The sequence below is a fragment of the Sorex fumeus genome, unplaced genomic scaffold (genome assembly GCF_029834395.1).
Source record: "Sorex fumeus unplaced genomic scaffold, SorFum_2.1 ptg000014l, whole genome shotgun sequence".
Lineage (NCBI taxonomy): Eukaryota > Metazoa > Chordata > Mammalia > Eulipotyphla > Soricidae > Sorex > Sorex fumeus.
The window spans coordinates 20,726,829-20,746,926 of NW_026606071.1; the positions used below are offsets into that span (position 1 = coordinate 20,726,829).

The 20,098-nt window shown below is 41.8% G+C and overlaps 1 protein-coding gene across 1 annotated transcript in view; it reads left to right on the forward strand.

Annotated features, from left to right (window-relative positions):
• Positions 1-9,906: 9,906 nt before the first annotated feature.
• LOC130021121 (cytochrome P450 20A1) overlaps positions 9,907-20,098 on the forward strand; it is a 44,619-nt gene continuing 34,427 nt past the window's right edge. Inside the window, exons 1-3 of the mRNA XM_056111943.1 lie at positions 9,907-10,022; positions 12,579-12,628; positions 13,407-13,573. Coding sequence (XP_055967918.1) covers positions 9,951-10,022; positions 12,579-12,628; positions 13,407-13,573 — 289 coding nt within the window. The 5' untranslated portion in view covers positions 9,907-9,950. The remainder of the gene's footprint in view (positions 10,023-12,578; positions 12,629-13,406; positions 13,574-20,098) is intronic.

The window sequence follows — 20,098 nt, forward strand, 5'->3', positions numbered from 1 at the left end:
TTCATAAGTAACCACAAAATTTTCTTGTGACTACTGTTTAATTTAGTTAACTTTACATAAGAAAAATTATTAGGAAGCCATGTAGTCATTTTCCTTCAGAAATGCCTAACAGGTATGATTTTACTTTCCCTGACTTATTTCTTTTTAAATATTTGGAGCAGATATTCTTTTTCTATAAAAAAGATATAGCCAGATATTCTTTTTCTATTAGTTGCAGTGTTATAGAATTAAATTCATTGAGACAGAAAAATATAAAAATCAGATGTCACATTACTCATAAGTTTTTCTGGAACCGTATTAAGGATCATTTTAACATTACCAAGGGGTACAAGTAATAACACATATATAAATATATCTAATAGTCGATTCAGAATAGCTGAAAATTCAAAATAACTTACTAAATACCTGCAAATTGTGCTGCTACTTAAATAAGGAATTCAGAAAGTTGTATAGTTATATAAAATGGTCTTTCTCATTATTCTACTGGAATTCACCAAGAAAAAAAATGTTAAACCTTATTTATATTTAATTAATGACTGCAAGCTGTGACTCAGTATATATTTGTATACCAAAAAAGGCTTTAAAGTTGAGAAAGTTTTAGACTAAAGATATGTAAATAATTTAATTTGTAGTCTTACAATGTTAATCTGGTGCAATATAGTCTTTCCCTTCTCATCCTTTTAAAATTAAATAAATGTTTTGTTTTGTCACATTGAATGCTATTTAAAACTTTTTTCAGTGTGTATATGAGCTAATGTTTGATGTGTTTCTGTATAGCATGATTAAATTAATTGAAAATTTTGCACTTTTAGTCTTTTGGAAATTTGTATTCTAATACTTAAGAATGTACATTTATTTTGTACAAAATAAATTAGCTTTGTATATGAGAATGAATTTGAACCAAAATAAATGATATCACTTTCTTCATCTGATTTGTAATTCTCAATCCCGAATTTGATTAGAACTTAGCCTTCTCAGGGCTGGAGAGATAGTGCGTCAAGTGTGGTACTTTCCTAGCATGTGGCTGACGCTGGTTCCATCCAGGAGTGATCCTTGAGTACATAGCATGGAGGAAGCCCTGAACATAGCATAGCATGGTGTGACCCTCCCCGCTAAAAGAAAGGACAACCGTGGCTAAGTTAAATGAGTAGGCAAGAAACTACACAGTATTTTTGAGTATCAAATTGATTTACTTACTTTTCAAAGGAATAGAATTTTTTTTCTGTAAAGTCCTTTGTGTACAAGATAAAAGTTACATTAATTGACTAGTATTTTTCATATTAACAGATTTAACATTTCCTTTTAGTCATCTCAAAAATATTGTAAATATTTTTTAAGAAATGATCATAACACCAAGCCTGCCCGGAGGGGGAAGGGCGTTGACCAGCCCGCCCGTTCCTCTCTGGAAAGAAAGATGGCGGCCGCACGGGAGCCTTGTGGAAAGCGGGTTTGAGCCGGGCTCGGGGGGGGGAGCAGCGGGGACCTCATGGGAAGGGGGGCTTTGTGGGCCGTCCCCCACGCCCCACCGGGGTCGCCAGCTGCCCCCCACGAGCGGCTCTCCGGCACGGCCACGGCCCCGGAGGCACAAGGACTTAGCACAGAGAACCAGCCGCTTGGAGCAGAAAAGCAAATGGACTCGTGTTGATCCGCGCCACCAAGCCTGCCCGGAGGGGGAAGGGCGTTGACCAGCCCGCCCGTTCCTCTCTGGAAAGAAAGATGGCGGCCGCACGGGAGCCTTGTGGAAAGCGGGTTTGAGCCGGGCTCGGGGGGGGGGAGCAGCGGGGACCTCATGGGAAGGGGGGCTTTGTGGGCCGTCCCCCACGCCCCACCGGGGTCGCCAGCTGCCCCCCACGAGCGGCTCTCCGGCACGGCCACGACTCCAGGACACAGAAACCAATCTCTTAACTAGCTAACTTTTAATAGAAATTCTTCCAGGGTCAATAAGTAAAATAGCAGAAATTCAAAACCGCGCGGCCGCTATCGCGGCCGCGCGACATCATTTTATTCTTAAACCAAGTTGTAGAAAGCAAATCATTTCACAACGCTGTTTCAGCATGTCTGATTGGGGGGGGGGGGGTGGGTCGTAAACTCTTAACAATAATTGTGCATCTTTTATCGAAATAATCTATCTAGTCAAAGTAGATAGAGTATTAACTAGAACTCATCTACCTCACAAGAATTGGGAGGGGTGGGAGGTGGGGGTCTATTGGGGTTCGGGGTTAAAAATGAGTATCGGTAAAGGGAAATGTGTTCGGTATCTACATGACTGAGACCTAAACCCGAAAGCTCTGTAACTTTTCCCACAGTGATTCAATAAATAAATAAATTATAAAAAAAAAAAAAAAAAGAAATGATCATAATCCCTCCATTTGTAGTCAGTGAATTTTCATTTGAATTTTTGCTTTAAAAAAAAATGAAGAGACCAGAGATAATCCAAACTTTATTCCGTGCTCTTACTACTACTTCAGTTTGATTAATAGAAAATTCTATTCCTTTGAAAAAGAAGTAAATCAATTTGATGCTCAGCAAATACTGTGTACAGCCTCTTGCCTACTCATTTATCCTAGCCCAGGTTAAGTCCTTTCTTTTCAGAGTAACACTACAACAGAAATGAATGTATGTCAGTTTTATCTAGCCCAACATCTTCTGTGCCCTATTTATTGAAGATTCCTTGCTAGAATTGAAAATTTAAACTCATCCGGTGAGAATAGTCACAAGACAATCAAAACCAGGTCATTTACATCTTTGATTAAGACTGGGTCTGGGAGATAGTTCAGAAGAATGTAGCCCAGCGATGCATCGCCTCTTAGACACTGAACCTGTCAGGTCCACACCACTAGTTGAGTATATCCAGGTGTAGGGAGCTGCTAGGGATCCTGTGCCCCATACACAAAAAAAGAGACTGCCTTCCTTCTTCAAACAAAGTCCAGAAACAATACTAAGCATCAAATTAGAGTTTGTTTAACATAAAAATACTGGAGTTTTTTATTTTAAAACTTGGGTGTGGTGATTGGGCCACATCCTAGCAAGGCTCAAGAGCTACACCCGGCTCTAATCTCAGGGGACCATTTGGTATCAGGATTGAACCCTAGCCTCTTGCATGTAAAGCACGCACTCAGTCCTTTGAGCTATCTCTTTAGTCAATATTTTTTTAACTTGCAAAATTTCACTTTTTCAAAAATCTGTTTTTAACCACTAAACTTTCATTAGTGATTTTGACAGAACTGGTTCTTGTAAAACTCTTTATCTTTACATTGTTTTATTTTCTAAAATCACATTCAAAGATGAATTGTAATTTAGCATAGATAGAGATAAGAAAAAGCTACCAGAGAATTGTGAATTACAGTTACTCATTTTTATGTGAATGTTATTTGTATTATTATTCACATCTGGGCTGGAGCTATAGCACAGTGGGTAGGGCGTTAGCCTTGCAAGCGGCCAACATGACTGACCCATGTTCGATTCCTCCTCTCCTCTCGGAAAGCCCAGCAAGCTACCAAGAGTATCTCGCCCGCACGGCAAAGCCTGGCAAGCTACCCTCCTCCCCCCTCTTCACACCACCAGCACCACCCTTCCCCACCTCCCCTCCCATCCTCCACCACCCTTCCCGTCCCCCCCAGCTCCCACCATCCATCCCATCCGCGCCCCCCCACCCCACCCCAGACTCCAGCCCCGCTGCGTCCCGAGGTCAGCCGGTTGAGTCACCCGGGTTTTTTTTTTTTAATATAAATTTATTTCTTGAATCACCGTGAGAAACAGTTACAAATCTTTCGGGTTGAAATCTGCCTGGCAAGCTACCCGTGACGTATTCGATATGCCAAACACAGTAACAATAAAGTCTTATGATGGAGACGTTACTGGGCCCGCTCAAGAAAATCGATGAACAATGGGAGAACAGTGACAGTGATTCACATCTGTTACATGAAAATCCTTTTTAAATATAGATGGAGGCTAGGGTCACAGAGATAGTACAGTGGATAGGGCACTTGCTTTACACATGATGGACCTGGGTTCACTCTTCGGCTCCCCATATGGTCCCCTGAGCCCACCAGGAGTGCAGAGCCCTGAGCACTGTCAGGTGTGACCCCAAAACAAAAATAGACGGGAGGCTGACCAAGTGTGGTGTCCCATTAATTCAAACATTGGATTAACAGTTAAAAATCAGTGCAGGCCTGCACATCAAGCCTGGGTTCTCCCTCGCATGTATCTGTTTCTTTGCCTATTTCCACTGTGAAGAAGCCTGTGTTCTCTCTTGAACACACACTTCACCTTTTCCTCTTTCTTTATATCTTTCTAAATAAGTTTCAATAAAACTATCTAGCTTTTTAAAGAAAAAAAAAAACAAAAATGCAGGAGGCCAGAAAGATAGCTCAGTGTCTAGAGCACATGTTTTGGATGTAGGATTCCCGGCTTTGAGCCCTTACCCTGAGCACTTTCAGTAGCGACTACTAAGCACCGAGCCAGAAGTAGCCCCTAAGGCCCCATTGAGTGTGACCCGCCCCCACTTCCCTCCCACGCACACAATAAAAAAGAAAAAAAGACCAATATAGGGTCAGAGGTGTAATTTAATGGTACATTTTAATGAGAAAGAATAATTTTTCCACAAATGGTGCTGGAACTGGCTATCCATATGGAATAGAGTGATTGTGTGCCTTTACCTTGAATTGAATCCTAAACTAAATGTACAATCTAGAACTCTAAACTTCTGGATGAAATTAAAATACACTTTACAATCTTACAGATGAAAAATCTGACTTTAGGAAAGATGAATCTTCCCCCAGAGTAAAGGTTACGCAGCTGCCAGCAAACCAGCCTGATCATTGCTCTGGAGGGAGACATACACACTGATGAGTAAACACATCTGTTTCTGTCCCAGAGGGAGAATATCTTTTTCTTTCATGCATGTTTGTACAGCAGACATCCTTGGAAAGATATAACAAAATGGCAACTAATACCTTCCCGTCAAAAGATTGTTTTCCAGAAAAGGACGAAAGCAAGCAGCATGAGCAAGTACCCTAGATTCCCAGAGCAGCCTCACTGCTGCACCAGTGCCCTTTCTTCATTTAACACCTTTGGTTTTATATTCTCGTGACTGGGGGTGGAAGAGAAAAAAATCTCTTGCTTTATACATGGGATGATTCAGTATGTGAGTAAAGGCAAAAGTGGCTAACAGCTAAATGGAAGCTTTACTTATAGGTGGTCTTTTTTTTTTTTTTTTTGGTTTTTGGGTCACTCCTGGCAATGCACAGGGGTTACTCCTGGCTTTGCACTAAAGAATTACCCCTGGTGGCATTCAAGGTATCATATGGTATGCTGGGAATTGAACTGGGGTGCAAGGCAAATACCCTACCCACTGTGCTATTGCTCCAGCCCCCACAGATGGTCTTAAAAGATGGAGGCAAGTGAAAATCACCTCAGTGGGCATATCTTTAGGACTCCACCATGTCATCTCTTGTGAGAGCAAAGAACAGTCTGTGCTAAAATATATACAGCATTACCGAAAGACTTGGTCAGCTGGTCAGTCATCAATGAAGATTTTAAAATTGTGGAGAACAAATCAGGGTTGGCTCAGAGGCAAAAAAAAAAAAAAGTGGGGGGAGGGTAGGCTGACTTACAATCATGTTCACAAGTTCAAATCCCAGGTGTCCCACATGTGTTGGTTCAAGGTCCTCTGCCATGTGAGCCTAGCATTGATGCTGTCTGTGATCCCTGAAACTGCAAGCCAATTTCCAGTGGCACTACAACCAGATGTGGAAAAACACCACAAACAGATGTGATCCCTCACAGCAGAACTGGAAAATGCAAGAGCCAGAGTCAGAAATTGTAGTTTCTGGCAAGCACAGGTGTGAGCACCAGTGACCCCAGAAGAGCACCACAACCATAATGTAGGTGCCTAAACTAAGAGATTTAGCCCCTTTGAGCACATGCAAGCATCACAACCAAAGGAATAGACCAAGACCAAGTGTATTAAAGCCCCAACCTGATGTGTAACACCCCTGGCACCAGAGCCAGGCATGTGTACAATCTCCAGTCATCACAACAAAATGTAGAGGGTATCACTATCACTATCACCCCGTTGTTCTTCAGTTTGCTTGAGCGGGCCCAGTAACGTCTCCATTTGTTCTTGTCAAGTGCAAGTGTAGCCCGATGACATATTGGGGGCTCCTTCTGGGTCAGGGGAATGAGGACAATTTATTGTTACTGTATTTGATATATCGAGTGCGCCACGGGTAGCTTGTCAGGCTCTGCCATGTGGGTGGGATACTCTTGGTAACTTGCCGGGCTCTCTGAGACAGATGGAGACTTTTGGGGCAGCCTCTAATCCCCTTTACAGGTGTTCCTAGTCAGGCATATAGGCGGGTATGATATTCTGAGTAGCCTGCCTGGTTCTCTGAGAGTGAGAACTAGAGAATAAGAGGTCGCTTCCGGGAGCTTGGTTTTATAGTCTCTGGATGGCCGTTGATGGGGTTACATGGCAGTTGGTGGGTGTAACTGGAAGGTGTGGGAGCTGGGTGGAGGAGGCCCAGTCCCAAACTGAGCAGTCTTGGAGATCTCAGCCCTGGGTCCCACACACCTGGGTTCCTCTGCCGGTTCCTCGTCCAAGCATGTGGAGAGTGGTCTCAGCATGGCTTTGGCTGTGTCCCGGAGGTCTTCAGCTGTCGGGGCTCTGCTCGGGGTGGAGAGGGAAATTCAACCCGTCCTCCTCCAAGGGGCCCTGGTGAGAACAGCCAGGCACGGGGACAGGAGACTTTGTCTTGTTCTCCTCCGGGAGCTTGGTTTGGAAGAGGATAGAGATAGTTTTTTTTAAAAAAAAAGACAGAAAAACAGGAGATCCTGCACTCCTTAGTTTGCTGGCTCCTGAAATACCTCTCAGATTGAGTTCTTATTGGCCTCTGCTGACATTGAGATGCCTTTCAAGTTGAATGATAGTTGACAAACAATTTTAGTTAACAAACAATTACTATTCAGATCCAATCTCAGATGCCCAAGCTAACATTAAAATTCCAAATCCTGAGTGAATAAGGCCCATACACATAAGGACCCATTTGATCCCTGACACCTCATAGTGTCCTCTGAGCACTGCCAGAAGTGATTCCTACAACAGAGCCAGGAGTGATCCCTGAGCACCACTGGGTGTGGCTCCAAAACATAAAATTAGTCCCTTACTAGCTACATTATACAATAAACTTTATATATATATATGTGTATATATATACACACACACACAATATTATATGCATATGTATTCCCCTCCGTTTTGTGTTACGATGACTTGGGTTGCATACACTTGACTGTGCACTTTCCCAGAGGCCACAGTTATGCTGTGGTGCTTGAGCACATTTTGACTGCAGTGCATACCTGAGGTGGCATGCTCAGCTGTATGCCTGCACACTTTGTAGTGCCAGGAATCCCAAACTAATGCCGCTAGAGTCACACTGCGAAGCATATCCTGATGTTCCTTGCTGGATCACTCCTGGCAGTGCAAGGGAAGTTGAGGGGGAAAACATATCTAGTGCTAGAGAGTGAAACCCAGTATGCGGCATTCAAGGTAAGTGCCCTAACCCCTGTACCATCTCTCCAACTTCACTGACATATGTAACACATTAAAACTATGCCTGACAGATGATTAAAAAAAGACTTTTTTAGGCAGCTCAGATAGAGAAGGGAGGACCAAATAAAGGGTGTTGGGAGGATCCTCCCAGGATGGGAAATGCATGCCGATAGTAGACTTTAGACTGAACATGATTGCCATTCAACGTTTGCAAACCACAGCACCCAAAAGGAGAGAGAGAACAAAGGGGGAATGCACTGCCACAGAGGCAGGGTGGGATGGGGGGGAATGAGGGGCTGGGAAGGATACTGGGATCCGTGGTGGTGGAGAATGGACACTGGCAGCGGGATGGTATTCCATCATTGTATAACTGAAACCCAAGTACAAAAATTTGTGAATCTACCACTGTACCTCATGGTGTTTCACTAACAAAAATATATATAAAAAAAGACTTTCTATAAAACAGTCCCAGTGAATAAGCAACTATTATCCATGTGGACAGGGATAGCAGCTCAAAAGATGGTGCATATGGTTTGCATGCAGAAGCACCAGGTTTGAACATCTCTGAGCACCTCGCACCTAACTAGGACCAGAGCAAAAGTTGGGGAGGAAAAAAGTTAAAATGTAAAAAGTTGAATCACAAAAAACAGAAGAAGTACCCTAAGGAAAATTTTATTCCCTACAACTAATACGTAATGTTTGAGTAGATACTCCTCTAGCCAGGAACCATCCAAGCACTTTTCATAAAATACATAATCTAATCTCACAGGCAACTCTGTGCACTATGATTTCCACTAACCGGAAGCTCAGAAAACAACCCTCTGAAATGCTGGTGGAGCCAGAAAATCCAATCGACCACTGAACTATTTGCTGCCTTCATTCTTGAAAAGAAATCTAGAAATCACATTTACTAGGTTTTCAGACATTCTTTGGTGAAGGAAGGACACCTAAGGATAAACATGATAAAATTTCTGAATCTGTATTGCAAACCACAATGCCCAAAAGGAGAGAGTAAGAGAGAAAGAGAGAGAGAGGGAAGGAGGGAGGGAGGGCTGGGGTGGGGGTGATTAAGAGGGAATTTGGGGACATTAGTGCTGGGATGTTGTACACTGGTGGAGATGATGTCGGTGGGCCCCACGGTTGACTTACGTGAAGCAGGGAGGAGAAAGACAGTCGCTTTCTCCCCACCCGTCTCTGCCACTCGGGACCCAGGGTTGCTGGGTTCTTGTCTCACCTCGCAGAAAGGAATTTCAGGAGTAGACAAGCAGTGAAACAAATAGATTTTATTTGGAGGATTTTTAGGTGTGGAGGGGGAGAGAGAGAGAGAGAGAGAGAGGGAGAGAGAGAGAGAGAGAGAGAGAGAGAGAGAGAGAGTAAAGTTAGACACGAAAGCATGAAAGTACACATCTCAAGAGGGGAGATGCGGGCCACGCAGGTGCTCGGGCACCACATGTGCTCGACCACGTGGGCGCAAGCAGCACATGGGCTCAGGCAGCATATGCGCGCCCTTCCTTTGTTCAACGTGGCCTTTATAGGGTTTCTCCAGCCTGTCCCCAGTAAGGCCTCTTTCCAGGTAAAAGTTCGTTGCTAAGGAGGTTACCAGGGAGGTCCAAAAAGAGGAATTTCATGGGGAGGCCTATATCCTGAGGGTCTGCGGATGGTCTTATCAGGCCATTTTCTGTATCCACAAGTTGGGTCATTCCTAGAATTCTTCTTCCATTGCAAAGGGCCTTTCCTTATCTACCTGCCTACATCAGAGAGATGGGTGCTGGAACACTGTATGGGGGTCGGAGGGGGGAGAACATCATCAGAGGAGACAAGCATGAGGCAGCTCCTTTTGAAGACTTTAGGCTACTGATCCTCCCAGGCCTGAACAGATTTCTTAGAAGATGCCTGTACCCTTCACCCTGCCAGAGCGTCTGATTCTGAAGGTGTGGGCCTGGGGTGGGGACTCTGCATTTATGACAAGTCTTTGGTTTTACTGGGGCTGCAGCTGTTGCTGGTGGTGGTGATCCCTGTACCATACTCAGAGAGCCACTGGCTCAGAGATTGGGCTCTAGGTCCAAAGGTTGAGTGCTGGTCCGAGAGGCATGAGAATTCTGAACATTCTGAAGTCTGGGCTGGGCTCTAGCTCTCCTCCTTCCCCACCACGGTAGGGGTGTCCAAAGTTTCCCTCCCATAATTTCCAGCTCGGTGTGGGGCTCCGCTAGCGTGCCTGGTCCACCGCACTCCCTCCCTCCTCTGTCCACGGGCCACCCGGCGGCCAGCCCGGGCCACGCCCCGAAGGCCCATTCGCTCCCGGGGCCGCCTGCGGCCTCCGCCCATGCGCTCCTTCCCCGCCAGGCTGAGCTGCTGCCCGAGCAGGGGGCTCCGCTACGTGGCTGCCCCAAGACAGGCCATGCTGGACTTCGCCATCTTCGCCGTCACCTTCTTGCTGGCGTTGGTGGGAGCGGTGCTCTACCTCTACCCGGTAAGGGTTGATCCGGTCCTCGGGAGCTCTTGGCCACCAGCCCGGCCTCAGTCTAGCTCTGCCCGCGAAGGGCCGCGGGTGGGGGGGAAGGGGCCAGGCAAGGGAGGGGGCGGGGCGACAAAGGGGCGTGGCCACCTGGGGCGGGGCCTGGGAGGGTTCTTGCCCCGCGAGCAGCTCCTGGGACCACGTGACATCTCGCGAGGCGCGCCCGGACGCGTCACCGCAGGCTCCCTGCTTCCAGGGAATAGAGGCGGTAGACACGTTTGTACAATTGACTCATTTAATTTTTACATTCTGGTGAGGGGAAACAGACTATAAGCAAATGAACATTCTCCTTAACCCCCGTACTATTTTTTCTACCCACAATAGGATAATTTTGGTTGCTCTGTTAAGAATACACTTTTAGGACAAAGGTGGAAGAAGGATTAGTGATTTTGTTCATGCAGTTTCCCAAGGGATTGGATATGAAATGTGAAAGAAAAACATCAGGAAAGATACCAGAGATTTTAGCCTGAGTAGCAGGAAGGATGGATTAACTCCAGGAAAGATCAATGTTTTGTTGTGTTTGGTTTTATATAGTAGGTATTCATAGAGATTAGGAATTTGATTTTAGGTTAATGCTAGATTTGATTTTTTTGTTGTTGTTAAATATCCGCAGGTACATGCTGAATTGGATGTTTAAGTCATTTTTTTTTAAAATCCAGGTTGGAGATTGAAATTTGGGAGCTATTAGAGTGCTTTTTAAAGCTAGGAAACTAGTTGTGAGAAAGGATGGAAGAACAAGGTCTGGACTCTTCAGAGTTTAAAAATGTTGAAGAGTGGAAGAATCGCCTTCAAAAGAGACTGAAGGGACAGAGCCAAAGAAATGTGAAGATTCCAAGTGTTTTAAGCAGAAAAGAATAATCTGTTATGCCAAATATGCATGATATATCAACTAAAAGCAGAGGATTTAGTAGCATCTGCAACCTTAAAAAGATGAAAAAATTAATTATTTTAATTTAAAAAATTAAAATATTTTAATCTTAGGTGAACTGAAAGCAGAGGATTTCGTAGCATCCACAGTATTAAAAATGAAAATTTAATCACATCCACAACCCTGTGCAGGGGATGTATCTCAGTAGTAGAGCACATACTCTGCATCTATGAGTCCCTGGGTTTGATACCTGGTACACGTCAGTTTTGGTGTAATGCTAGGAATAATAAGCCTAAGTGGAGTATTAAAAGGTACTAAATACAACTCTTTTTTTTTTTTTTTAGAATATTACTGTGAAAGTCACTAATCACTGAAGAGGGAAGAAAGGGAAAGGGACATTTTAAATTTTTTAAAAATTGATTTTTATTAAGCTTGGTTTTGGGGCCACATTCAGCAATGCTCAGGAGTTACACCTGGCTTTGCCCTTAGGAATCATTCCTGGCAGTGCTCAGGAGACTGGGGATTGAAACAGGGCTGGTCACTTACAAGATATGCACTGTACCTACTGTACTATCTCTCTGGCTCCAAGGGAAATTTTTTTTATAATGTCAAATATTGTTAAGGTAGTATGCTAACGAGGATGGTCAAGCCATGAGGGAGAAATTGATGTAAAACTAAAAGAGAGACTTACTAGGATAATTTACCTAAGTGAGTTGGAGGGGTGAGATCTAGTGAAGGAATGGGGAATATATTTTATTTTGTAGCATAGACAGTTCATCCGTAGTAATAGGGAAAGTGAACATGTAGGCACAAATATAGACATATAGGTCTGTAAGTTTGTGGTATGTGTTTGGTGGTATGTAAGTTATTTCTGGATTGCTCTAATTTTTTTTAATGAAGTAGGAACAAGATTGTCAGTTATTGATGAAAATAGGGGATTTGAAGAGAAAGAATGAAATAGTCATCTAAAAGATTAGGAACCAAATTTTGGGGCTGGAGCAATAGCATAGCGGGTAGGGAGTTTGCCTTGCACACACTCAACCCAAGTTTGGTTCCCCGCATCCCATATGATCCCCTGAGCACCTCCAGGAGTAATTCCTGAGTGTATGAGCCAGGAGTAACCTCTTTGTACCTCTGGGTGTGACCGAAAAAGCCAAAAAAAAAAAAAAAAAGATTAGAAGTAAGTGATGGGCTAAGAAAATATGTGCTTTTCAGAAACTCACTTAAGTTTTCTGAAATTAAAATGAGACTAGCATAGCTAAATTCTTCTGATTGTTTTTCTTTTTTCTTTTCCACTCATTACTTATATTTTTAAAAAAATTTTTAACTGAGACACTGATTTACAAATTTGCTCATACTAGAGTTGTTTTAAAATTGTAGGCAATGTTATAACATCTATCCCACCACCAACGACCCCTTCCCTCTACCAATATCACCAGGTTCTTACCACTTCCCAGCCTTTCCCCTTATAAACACCCTACCTATTGTATTATCTCTCTGGCCCAAATTTTTGGTTTTTATTATAGATATAATTATTGAGATTCAAGTAAATTGGTAATATACTGTTTATGATTTTGTCAAACACATCAAACCTATGTGATATATAATCATTATACCAAATTGTATTTTAATTTTTACTTAAGGCTTCCAGACAAGCTTCAGGAATTCCAGGAATTACCCCAACAGAAGAAAAGTGAGTAATTTTATTTTTGGTATCAAAACTCATTTTTTGATTACTCAGTTTGCTTATTACTTTTGTTTATTCTAGATTTATCCATGATCATACATCCTAAACTTAGTTAAGAATAGAAGAGATGGCTGTATAAATCAAAATCTTTAGTTGCTTTCAGTTCCTCTAATTATAGAAAAATTAAATAATAAAAAAGTTAAATTAAGTTTAATTGATTAAATAATTAAAAAGTTAAAAATGCTAACAATATATTGAAAAGAAGAAAAATTATTATATGTAATTTGATTATTTTCATAGGCATATCATACTGCGTATTTGTCTCTCAAAATGAGTTCCTTCAAAAATTAGATGACTTTCCAGTATCTAAGGCAAATTTTCTTTTGGGGTTGGAGGTCAGGGTGGTCAGAACTTAGTTCCTGCCTCTGCACTCAATGATCACTTTTAGTGGGGTTTGGGAGAATTCTGGTGGGGCTCAGAGTACCATATGTGATGTTGGGGATTAAAACCGGGTGCACTGCTTACAAGGCAAGCATCCTACCCACTGCACTGCCCTATTGCTCTGGCTGGGAAAATTTTCTTTCTGTTGTTATTTGTTTGAAGTGTTATGAATTTTCAGAATAATCACAAATCTAAATCTAAATGTATTCATACAAATTGAAAAGTCAAGTTTGAATTTTATATATCTTTGCTTTCATCTATTGTTGCAGCTAATTCAGAATGAACTATTGTTTTTCTGATTTTTTCATCTTAAATAGATTCTCAAATTTTATTCTTTTCTCAGAGATGGTAATCTTCCTGATATCATCAACAGAGGAAGTTTGCATGAGTTCCTGGTTAATTTGCATGAGAGATTTGGGCCTGTGGTCTCATTCTGGTTTGGCAGGCGCCTTGTAGTTAGTTTGGGTAATGTTGATGTCCTACAGCAGCACACCAACCCCAATAAGACATGTAAGTTTAATTTTCTTTCTAATTAGCTGATCCTATCTTTTAGGTGTAATTTTTTTTCCCTTTATTTTATTTTATTTTATTTTTTTTAAAGTTGTAGATTTACAATTTTTTGTGCTTTGGTTTCAATTATACAATGATCAGATACCCATCCCTCCACCAGTGCCCATTTTCCACCACCATGGATAATATCCCTCCCACCCCCATCCCCCCATCCCCCCTGTCTCTGTGGCAGGGCAATCCCCTGTGTTCTCTCTCTCCTTTTGGGTGTTGTGGTCTGCAAAAGAGGCATTGAGTGGCAAACATGTTCAGTCCATAGTCTACTTTCGACATGCATCTCCCCTCCTGGGAGGATCCTCCAAACATCCTTTATTTGGTGCTCCCTTCTCTATCTGAACAGCCCTTTCCTCTAGGATACCCGGCTGGCCTCTAAGTTATGGAGTAATCCTCCTGGTGCTGATCTCAGCTATTCTTGGGTATTAATCTCATACTTTGTTACTTTATATCCCCCAGATGAATGCAATCTTTCTATGTCTATCCCTCTCTTTCTGACTCATTTCGCTTAGCATGATACTTTCCATATTGTACCACTTGTATGTAAATTTCATGACTTCATCTTTTCTAAGAGCTACATAGTACTCCATTGTGTAGATGTACCAGAGTTTCTTTAACCAGTCATCTGTTCTTGGGCATTCAGGTTTCTTCCAGTTTCTGGCTATTGTAAAGAGTGCTGCAATGAACAAACAAGTGCAGATGTCACTTCGACTATACATTTTTGCCTCTCTGGGATATATTCCCAGGAGTGGTATTGCTGGGTCAAATGGGAGCTCAATTTCTAATTTTTTGAGAATCGTCCATACTGTTTTCCAGAAGGGCTGAACCAGTGGGCATTCCCACCAACAGTGAAGGAGTGTCCCTTTCTCGCCACATCCACGCCAGCATCGGTTGCTTTTGTTCTTTTGAATGTGGGCCAGTCTCTGAGGTGTGAGATGGTATCTCATTGTGGTTTTGATCTGCATCTCCCTGATGATTAATGATGTAGAGCATTTTCTCATGTGCTTTTTTGCCATTCGGATTTCTTCTTTGAGAAAGTTTCTGTTCATTTCATTGCCCCATTTTTGGATGGGGTTGGATGTTTTCTTCTTGTGGAGTTTAACCAGTATTTTGTATATCCTGGATATCAACCCCTTGTCAGATGTGTATTCGGTGAATATCCTTTCCCATTCTGTAGACTGTCTTTGTATTTTGGTCACTGTTTCTTTGGAGGTGCAGAAGCTTCTTAGTTTAAGAGAGTCCCATTTATCTATCTCTGTTTTCACTTGCTCGGCCAGTGGCGTGGCATCTTTGAAGATACCATTAGCTTCAATGTCATGGAGGGTTTTGCCAGCTTTATCTTCAATGTACCTTATGGTTTCTGGTCTGTTGTTGAGGTCTTTAATCCATTTTGATCTTACTTTTGTACATGGTGTTAGGCAGAGTTCTGAGCCTATTTTTTTGCATGTAGCCGTCCAGTGATGCCAACACAATTTATTAAAGAGGCTTTCCTTACTCCACTTCACATTACTTGCACCTTTATCAAAGATTAGATGAGCATATGATTGAGGAGAGATGTCAGTGTATTCAACCCTGTTCCATTGGTCTGCAGTTCTGCCTTTGTTCCAGTACCATGCTGTTTTAATTATTACTGCTTCGTAGTACAGTTTGAAGTTCGGGAGGTTGATTCCTCCCATTTTCTTTTTCCCAAGAATTGCTTTAGCTATTCGTGGGGGCTTATTGTTCCATATAAATTTCAAGAGTGTTTGCTCCATTTCTTTGAAGAATGTCATGGGTATCCTTATAGGGATTGCATTGAATTTATACAATGCTTTCGGTAGTATTGCCATTTTGACAATGTTAAGTCTCCCGACCTATGAGCAGGGGATATCTTTCCATTTCCTCATGTCCTCTTTTATTTCCTGAAGTAGCGTTTTGTAGTTTTCTTTGTACAGGTCCTTTACTTCCTTAGTTAAGCTGATTCCTAGGTACTTGATTTTCTGGGGCACAATTGTGAATGGGATTGTTTTTTTCATGTTGCTTTCTTCTCTCTCACTGTTTGCGTATAGGAAAGCCATGGACTTTTGGGTATTGATTTTATAACCTGCAACTTTACTATATGAGTCTATTGTTTCTAGGAGTTTTTTGGTGGAAGTTAGTGGGTTCTCTAAGTAGAGTATCATATCATCTGCGAATAGTGAGAGCTTGATTTCTTCCTTTCCTACCTGAATGCCCTTAATATCTTTTTCCTGCCTAATCGCTAGGTGTAATTTTTGTAAGTGAAGGAGTATGCATTATTCTTGAAATAGTTAACACTGCTTTATACCATATACTCAAGTATATTATGCTGAAGTTTCTATATTTGTTACCAGATTTAAGACACAGTATTGTAAAGGGGTTTTCCTTTAATATGTAAATATATACTGGGAACAGAGGAGAGATAATACTGTGAAAGAGATGCTTGCTTTGCATGCCCCTGATCCAGGTCTGATCTTTGTCACCCCGTATGATTCCTGGACACCATCAAGAGTGATCCCTGAGCACAGAGGCAGAATAAGCCCTCAGAACCATGAATGTGGCCCCAAAATCCAAAAATCCATTAAAAACTATGTATAGTAAAATTTCAATGTAAATTTCAACAGTGTTTATTTGAAACTTGAAAAAAATAGCCCGTAGAAGTTCCAGGACACATCCAGAAGAATTCAGGTACATGTGCGGCCAAGGAGTATTAGTGATCTCATGAGGGTAACCACTAGATCACCATCAGATAAAACTATGAAAGGGAACCATTAGTTTGTCCCATTAGATGTAACTGTGTAGTTGTTTTGATGGGGGTTGCATATATGCCTGGCTGTGGAGCCCACACATTTTTTGATGTGGTACTTGACTGGGGTTGCACATTAGACTGTGTTACTCTATACTCAGCTATGGCGCTTAGTGAGTTTTTGCATTCCATTTCAAGGTGCTTGCACTTGCACAGGAGCATGCTGGATGCTCACTATTAGTCAAGTTAAACAAGTTATGATTATGTTGCTCAATGGGTTCCCCTGAAGTTCTCACACATGTTCTTCATTCATCATTTATGGTCATGATGCTTGCACATCATTTTCCGTTGCAGTGCTTTGTGGGTTTTACCCTTTTTTGTGTGGTGCTCACACCCTTTTTTTATGGTGATGCTGAGGATGGCAGAGAGCAGAGCTGGAGGATCATACTGGTTGCATATGGGACATTAGAGATGTGATCTTTTGACCATATACTGCAAGGCAGGTGTTCTAAGCTCCTGAAGTACTCCTTCAGGTCTGATAAGCCCTTACTTGCTCTTACATAAAATCTATGAGCTATAAGGCACAAATTGGATAAAGATAGAAACATAAAAATCAAACATTTTTATTAAAATAGCTTGATGGTTGGAGAGATGGATAACTCAATTACTGAGTGTATGCTTTGCTTTCCAGAAGTTCAGGTTTGATCTTGGCACTGCATGTTCCCCTAAGCACTGCTCAGGATCGACTCATGAACACCACCAATGTGGCCCTAAACACAAAAGAAAAACATAGGCTGGAGAGATAGTACAGCAGATAAGGCCATTGCCTTGCATGCAGTTAACCCTGATTCAGTCCCTGGCACTCCACTTCTCCCAGCAGAAGAGATCTCTGAGCTCAGGGTCAGAAACAAGTCCTTGAGCACCATCAGGTGTGGCCCTAAACCAAAACAACAAACTAAACCAGAAACAAACAAACAAAAAAATCAACCCAAAAATCCAGCTTGAAAAACAGTAAAAAAAAAAAATGGGAACAGAGTGATAGTACAGCGGGCAGGGCATTTGCCTTGTATGCGGCTGACTCAGATTGGATTCCTGGCACTCCATATGTTCCCCTAAGCACTGCCAGGAGTAATTTCTGAGGCAGAGCCAGGAGTAACCCCTAAAAATTGCTGGGTGTGACCATCCCCCCCAAAAAAGTGAAAAAACAAGAAAATATTAGCTGTATGTTACTACACATAATTTCTGGTATTTGATTATTAAGATCTGATTATCAGTGAAATCAAAAGCCAACCTGAAAAAATTTAAAAGAGAAATAGATAATTTAATTTCCATTCATGTAAATATATGTCAGTATATATATGTAAATAATTATAAAGGTATTATATAAGTGCTAATTAGAAAAAACTCAATTGTAGAACTAAATAAGAACAAGGTAATTTAAAAAGAAAACAAGTAAATGGCCAATAAAATAAAAAGATTTCAGTATCACTGATAATCAGTGGAATGCAAACAAAAATGAATAGAAGACAAAAATAATCTGTCTGACAAGAAGAAATAAAAAATGCTGGCAAAATTAATGTTGATGAGAATGGAGAAATATAGAGCGTAAATTTTGTACAGATGTTCTACAGAGAAGATTGTATTGAATATTAAATGATTTATTCAAAGTTGATGTAAGCACATAAATGAGCTTGTGTCAGTAAATTTATGTAATTTTTGATTTGGGGACTGAAGTGAGCAGGTGTTCAAGGCTTATTTTGGGGTAAGTCCTGGTAGTGTTCAAAGGAACGTGAAATGGCTGAATAATCCAGGGCACATCGAGGTGTGTGGGTTAGCCCAGTGCCCACTCAAAGAGCCCCTGGTAGCTGCATGCAGCACAATCCTAAATCGCCACCATGTCCTCGACCAGACTACATCATCTTGAGATGGACCTCACTGAGAAATTAGCCTGCTGAAAACTCAGGTATGTGGGTTTCATGCCTGATATCTCCAGGTTTTCTCAGTTTGAATGCGTTACCTCCTCTCACTTCCCTATACTCCCAGAGGCCCTGGCAGTCACACCCACAAACCAACCCCACGACTACCAATAAGTTCTTCCACTGGTCTTGCTCCAGAGACCCATAAATAAATCTTGAAAGATATCAAAAGCTACAGTAAATCTCAGACCCACATAGGGCTGAATTATGCAGGGCCCTCAGTGCCTGCCCAAACGTAGCCCCTTGGCAGCCACTTGTTCCGACAATCCCAAATTGCCACCATGCCCCTGGCTGGACTCCACCACCTCAGGACAGACCTCACGAAGATAATAATCTGTTGAAAATTTGGGTATGGATTTTGTGACTGAAATCTCCAGGCTTCTTTCTCCAGAATGGACTACCTTCCCCCACCTTCTTGTGATTATGGAAACCCCTGCAGTCATGTTCATACCCCAAAGCTGCCACCCAGTTAAAAAAAGCTAACCCAGCCTTACCTTCCCAATAAAATTACTGAACGCCCTTAAGAAACATGATGACCTCTTAATACCTATATTGCAAACCATAATGCACAAAAGGAGAGAGAGAAAGAAAAAAGTGCCAGCATAGAGTTGAGGGAGTGGATGGTGGGAGGGAAACTGGGAACATTGGTGGTGGGAAATGTATACTGGTGGAGGGATGGGTGTTGCATGTATGACTAAAACCCAATCGTGATCACCTTTGCAATGATCTACCTCATGGTGATTCCATTAATTTTTCTTTAAAAGGAAATGCAATGCTGGGAATCAAACAGGTCTCCTGCTTGCAAAGCATGTGTTCCAGTCCTTTAGATGTTTCTATTTTTGTTTACTTGTTTGCTTTTTGTGCCATCCCAGAGTTGCTCCTGGCTCTGTACTCCTGGAACCATGTGGTGCTAGGAATTGAACCTAGGCTTCTGGCATGTAAAATATTGTGCTCAACTTATTGAGAGATCTCTCTGGCCCAAGGAAAGATTATTATCAGTGTTACTTAAAATAAAAATGTGAAGCAAATACTATATTTCTTGATGATTAAAATAAGAAAAATAATTTTCTATCTCATATTGGGTATTTATCAATTAAATATGTATATTCTGCTTATCTAACAATTATTATATGTAAACCACTTTAAGCCATTTATAAATATCTTCAATTCTTAAAACAGCCGTTAGAAATAGATGTTTTGATTTCCATAGTTTGGGGATGTGGGGGCCTCTCAAGCAGTGCTTAGGGAGTCCTGGGAGCTACCCACAGTTACACTTATCCTACTGGACTGGATGGTTCAGTGTGCTTGGGCTTGGTGATGTGATCTTGTTTAGATCCAGCAATGCCTCAGTCACATGTGTTTCTCAGTGTCCTGTAGGACTATGTTGGTGCTCAGGGGGTGTGTGTTTCTGGGGTCCAAACTTAGGATCTTGTACATGCAAGGTGTGGACTTCTGACTCCCACGCCGTTTCCTGATCTCTTGTTATTCTAATTTTAGAAAAGACTAAGGTACAGGAAAATACAGTCCTTTAACCGAGGTCAGACAACTAATTAGTGATAGTTGGGACTTGAAGCTATGTGATATGGTCTGAGTTGTGCTAACATGGAAAAGTGGCACTATCAGAAAATAAAACAATGAATTAAAGCACACTGGTTGTTTCCTCCTATGGTGCTAGGAAGTAGAGGAAGCATGTGAATAGTTTTCAAATGTTTACATTCATAGACTGAGAGATGTGTTCTTAAAGAAGGCAATGCA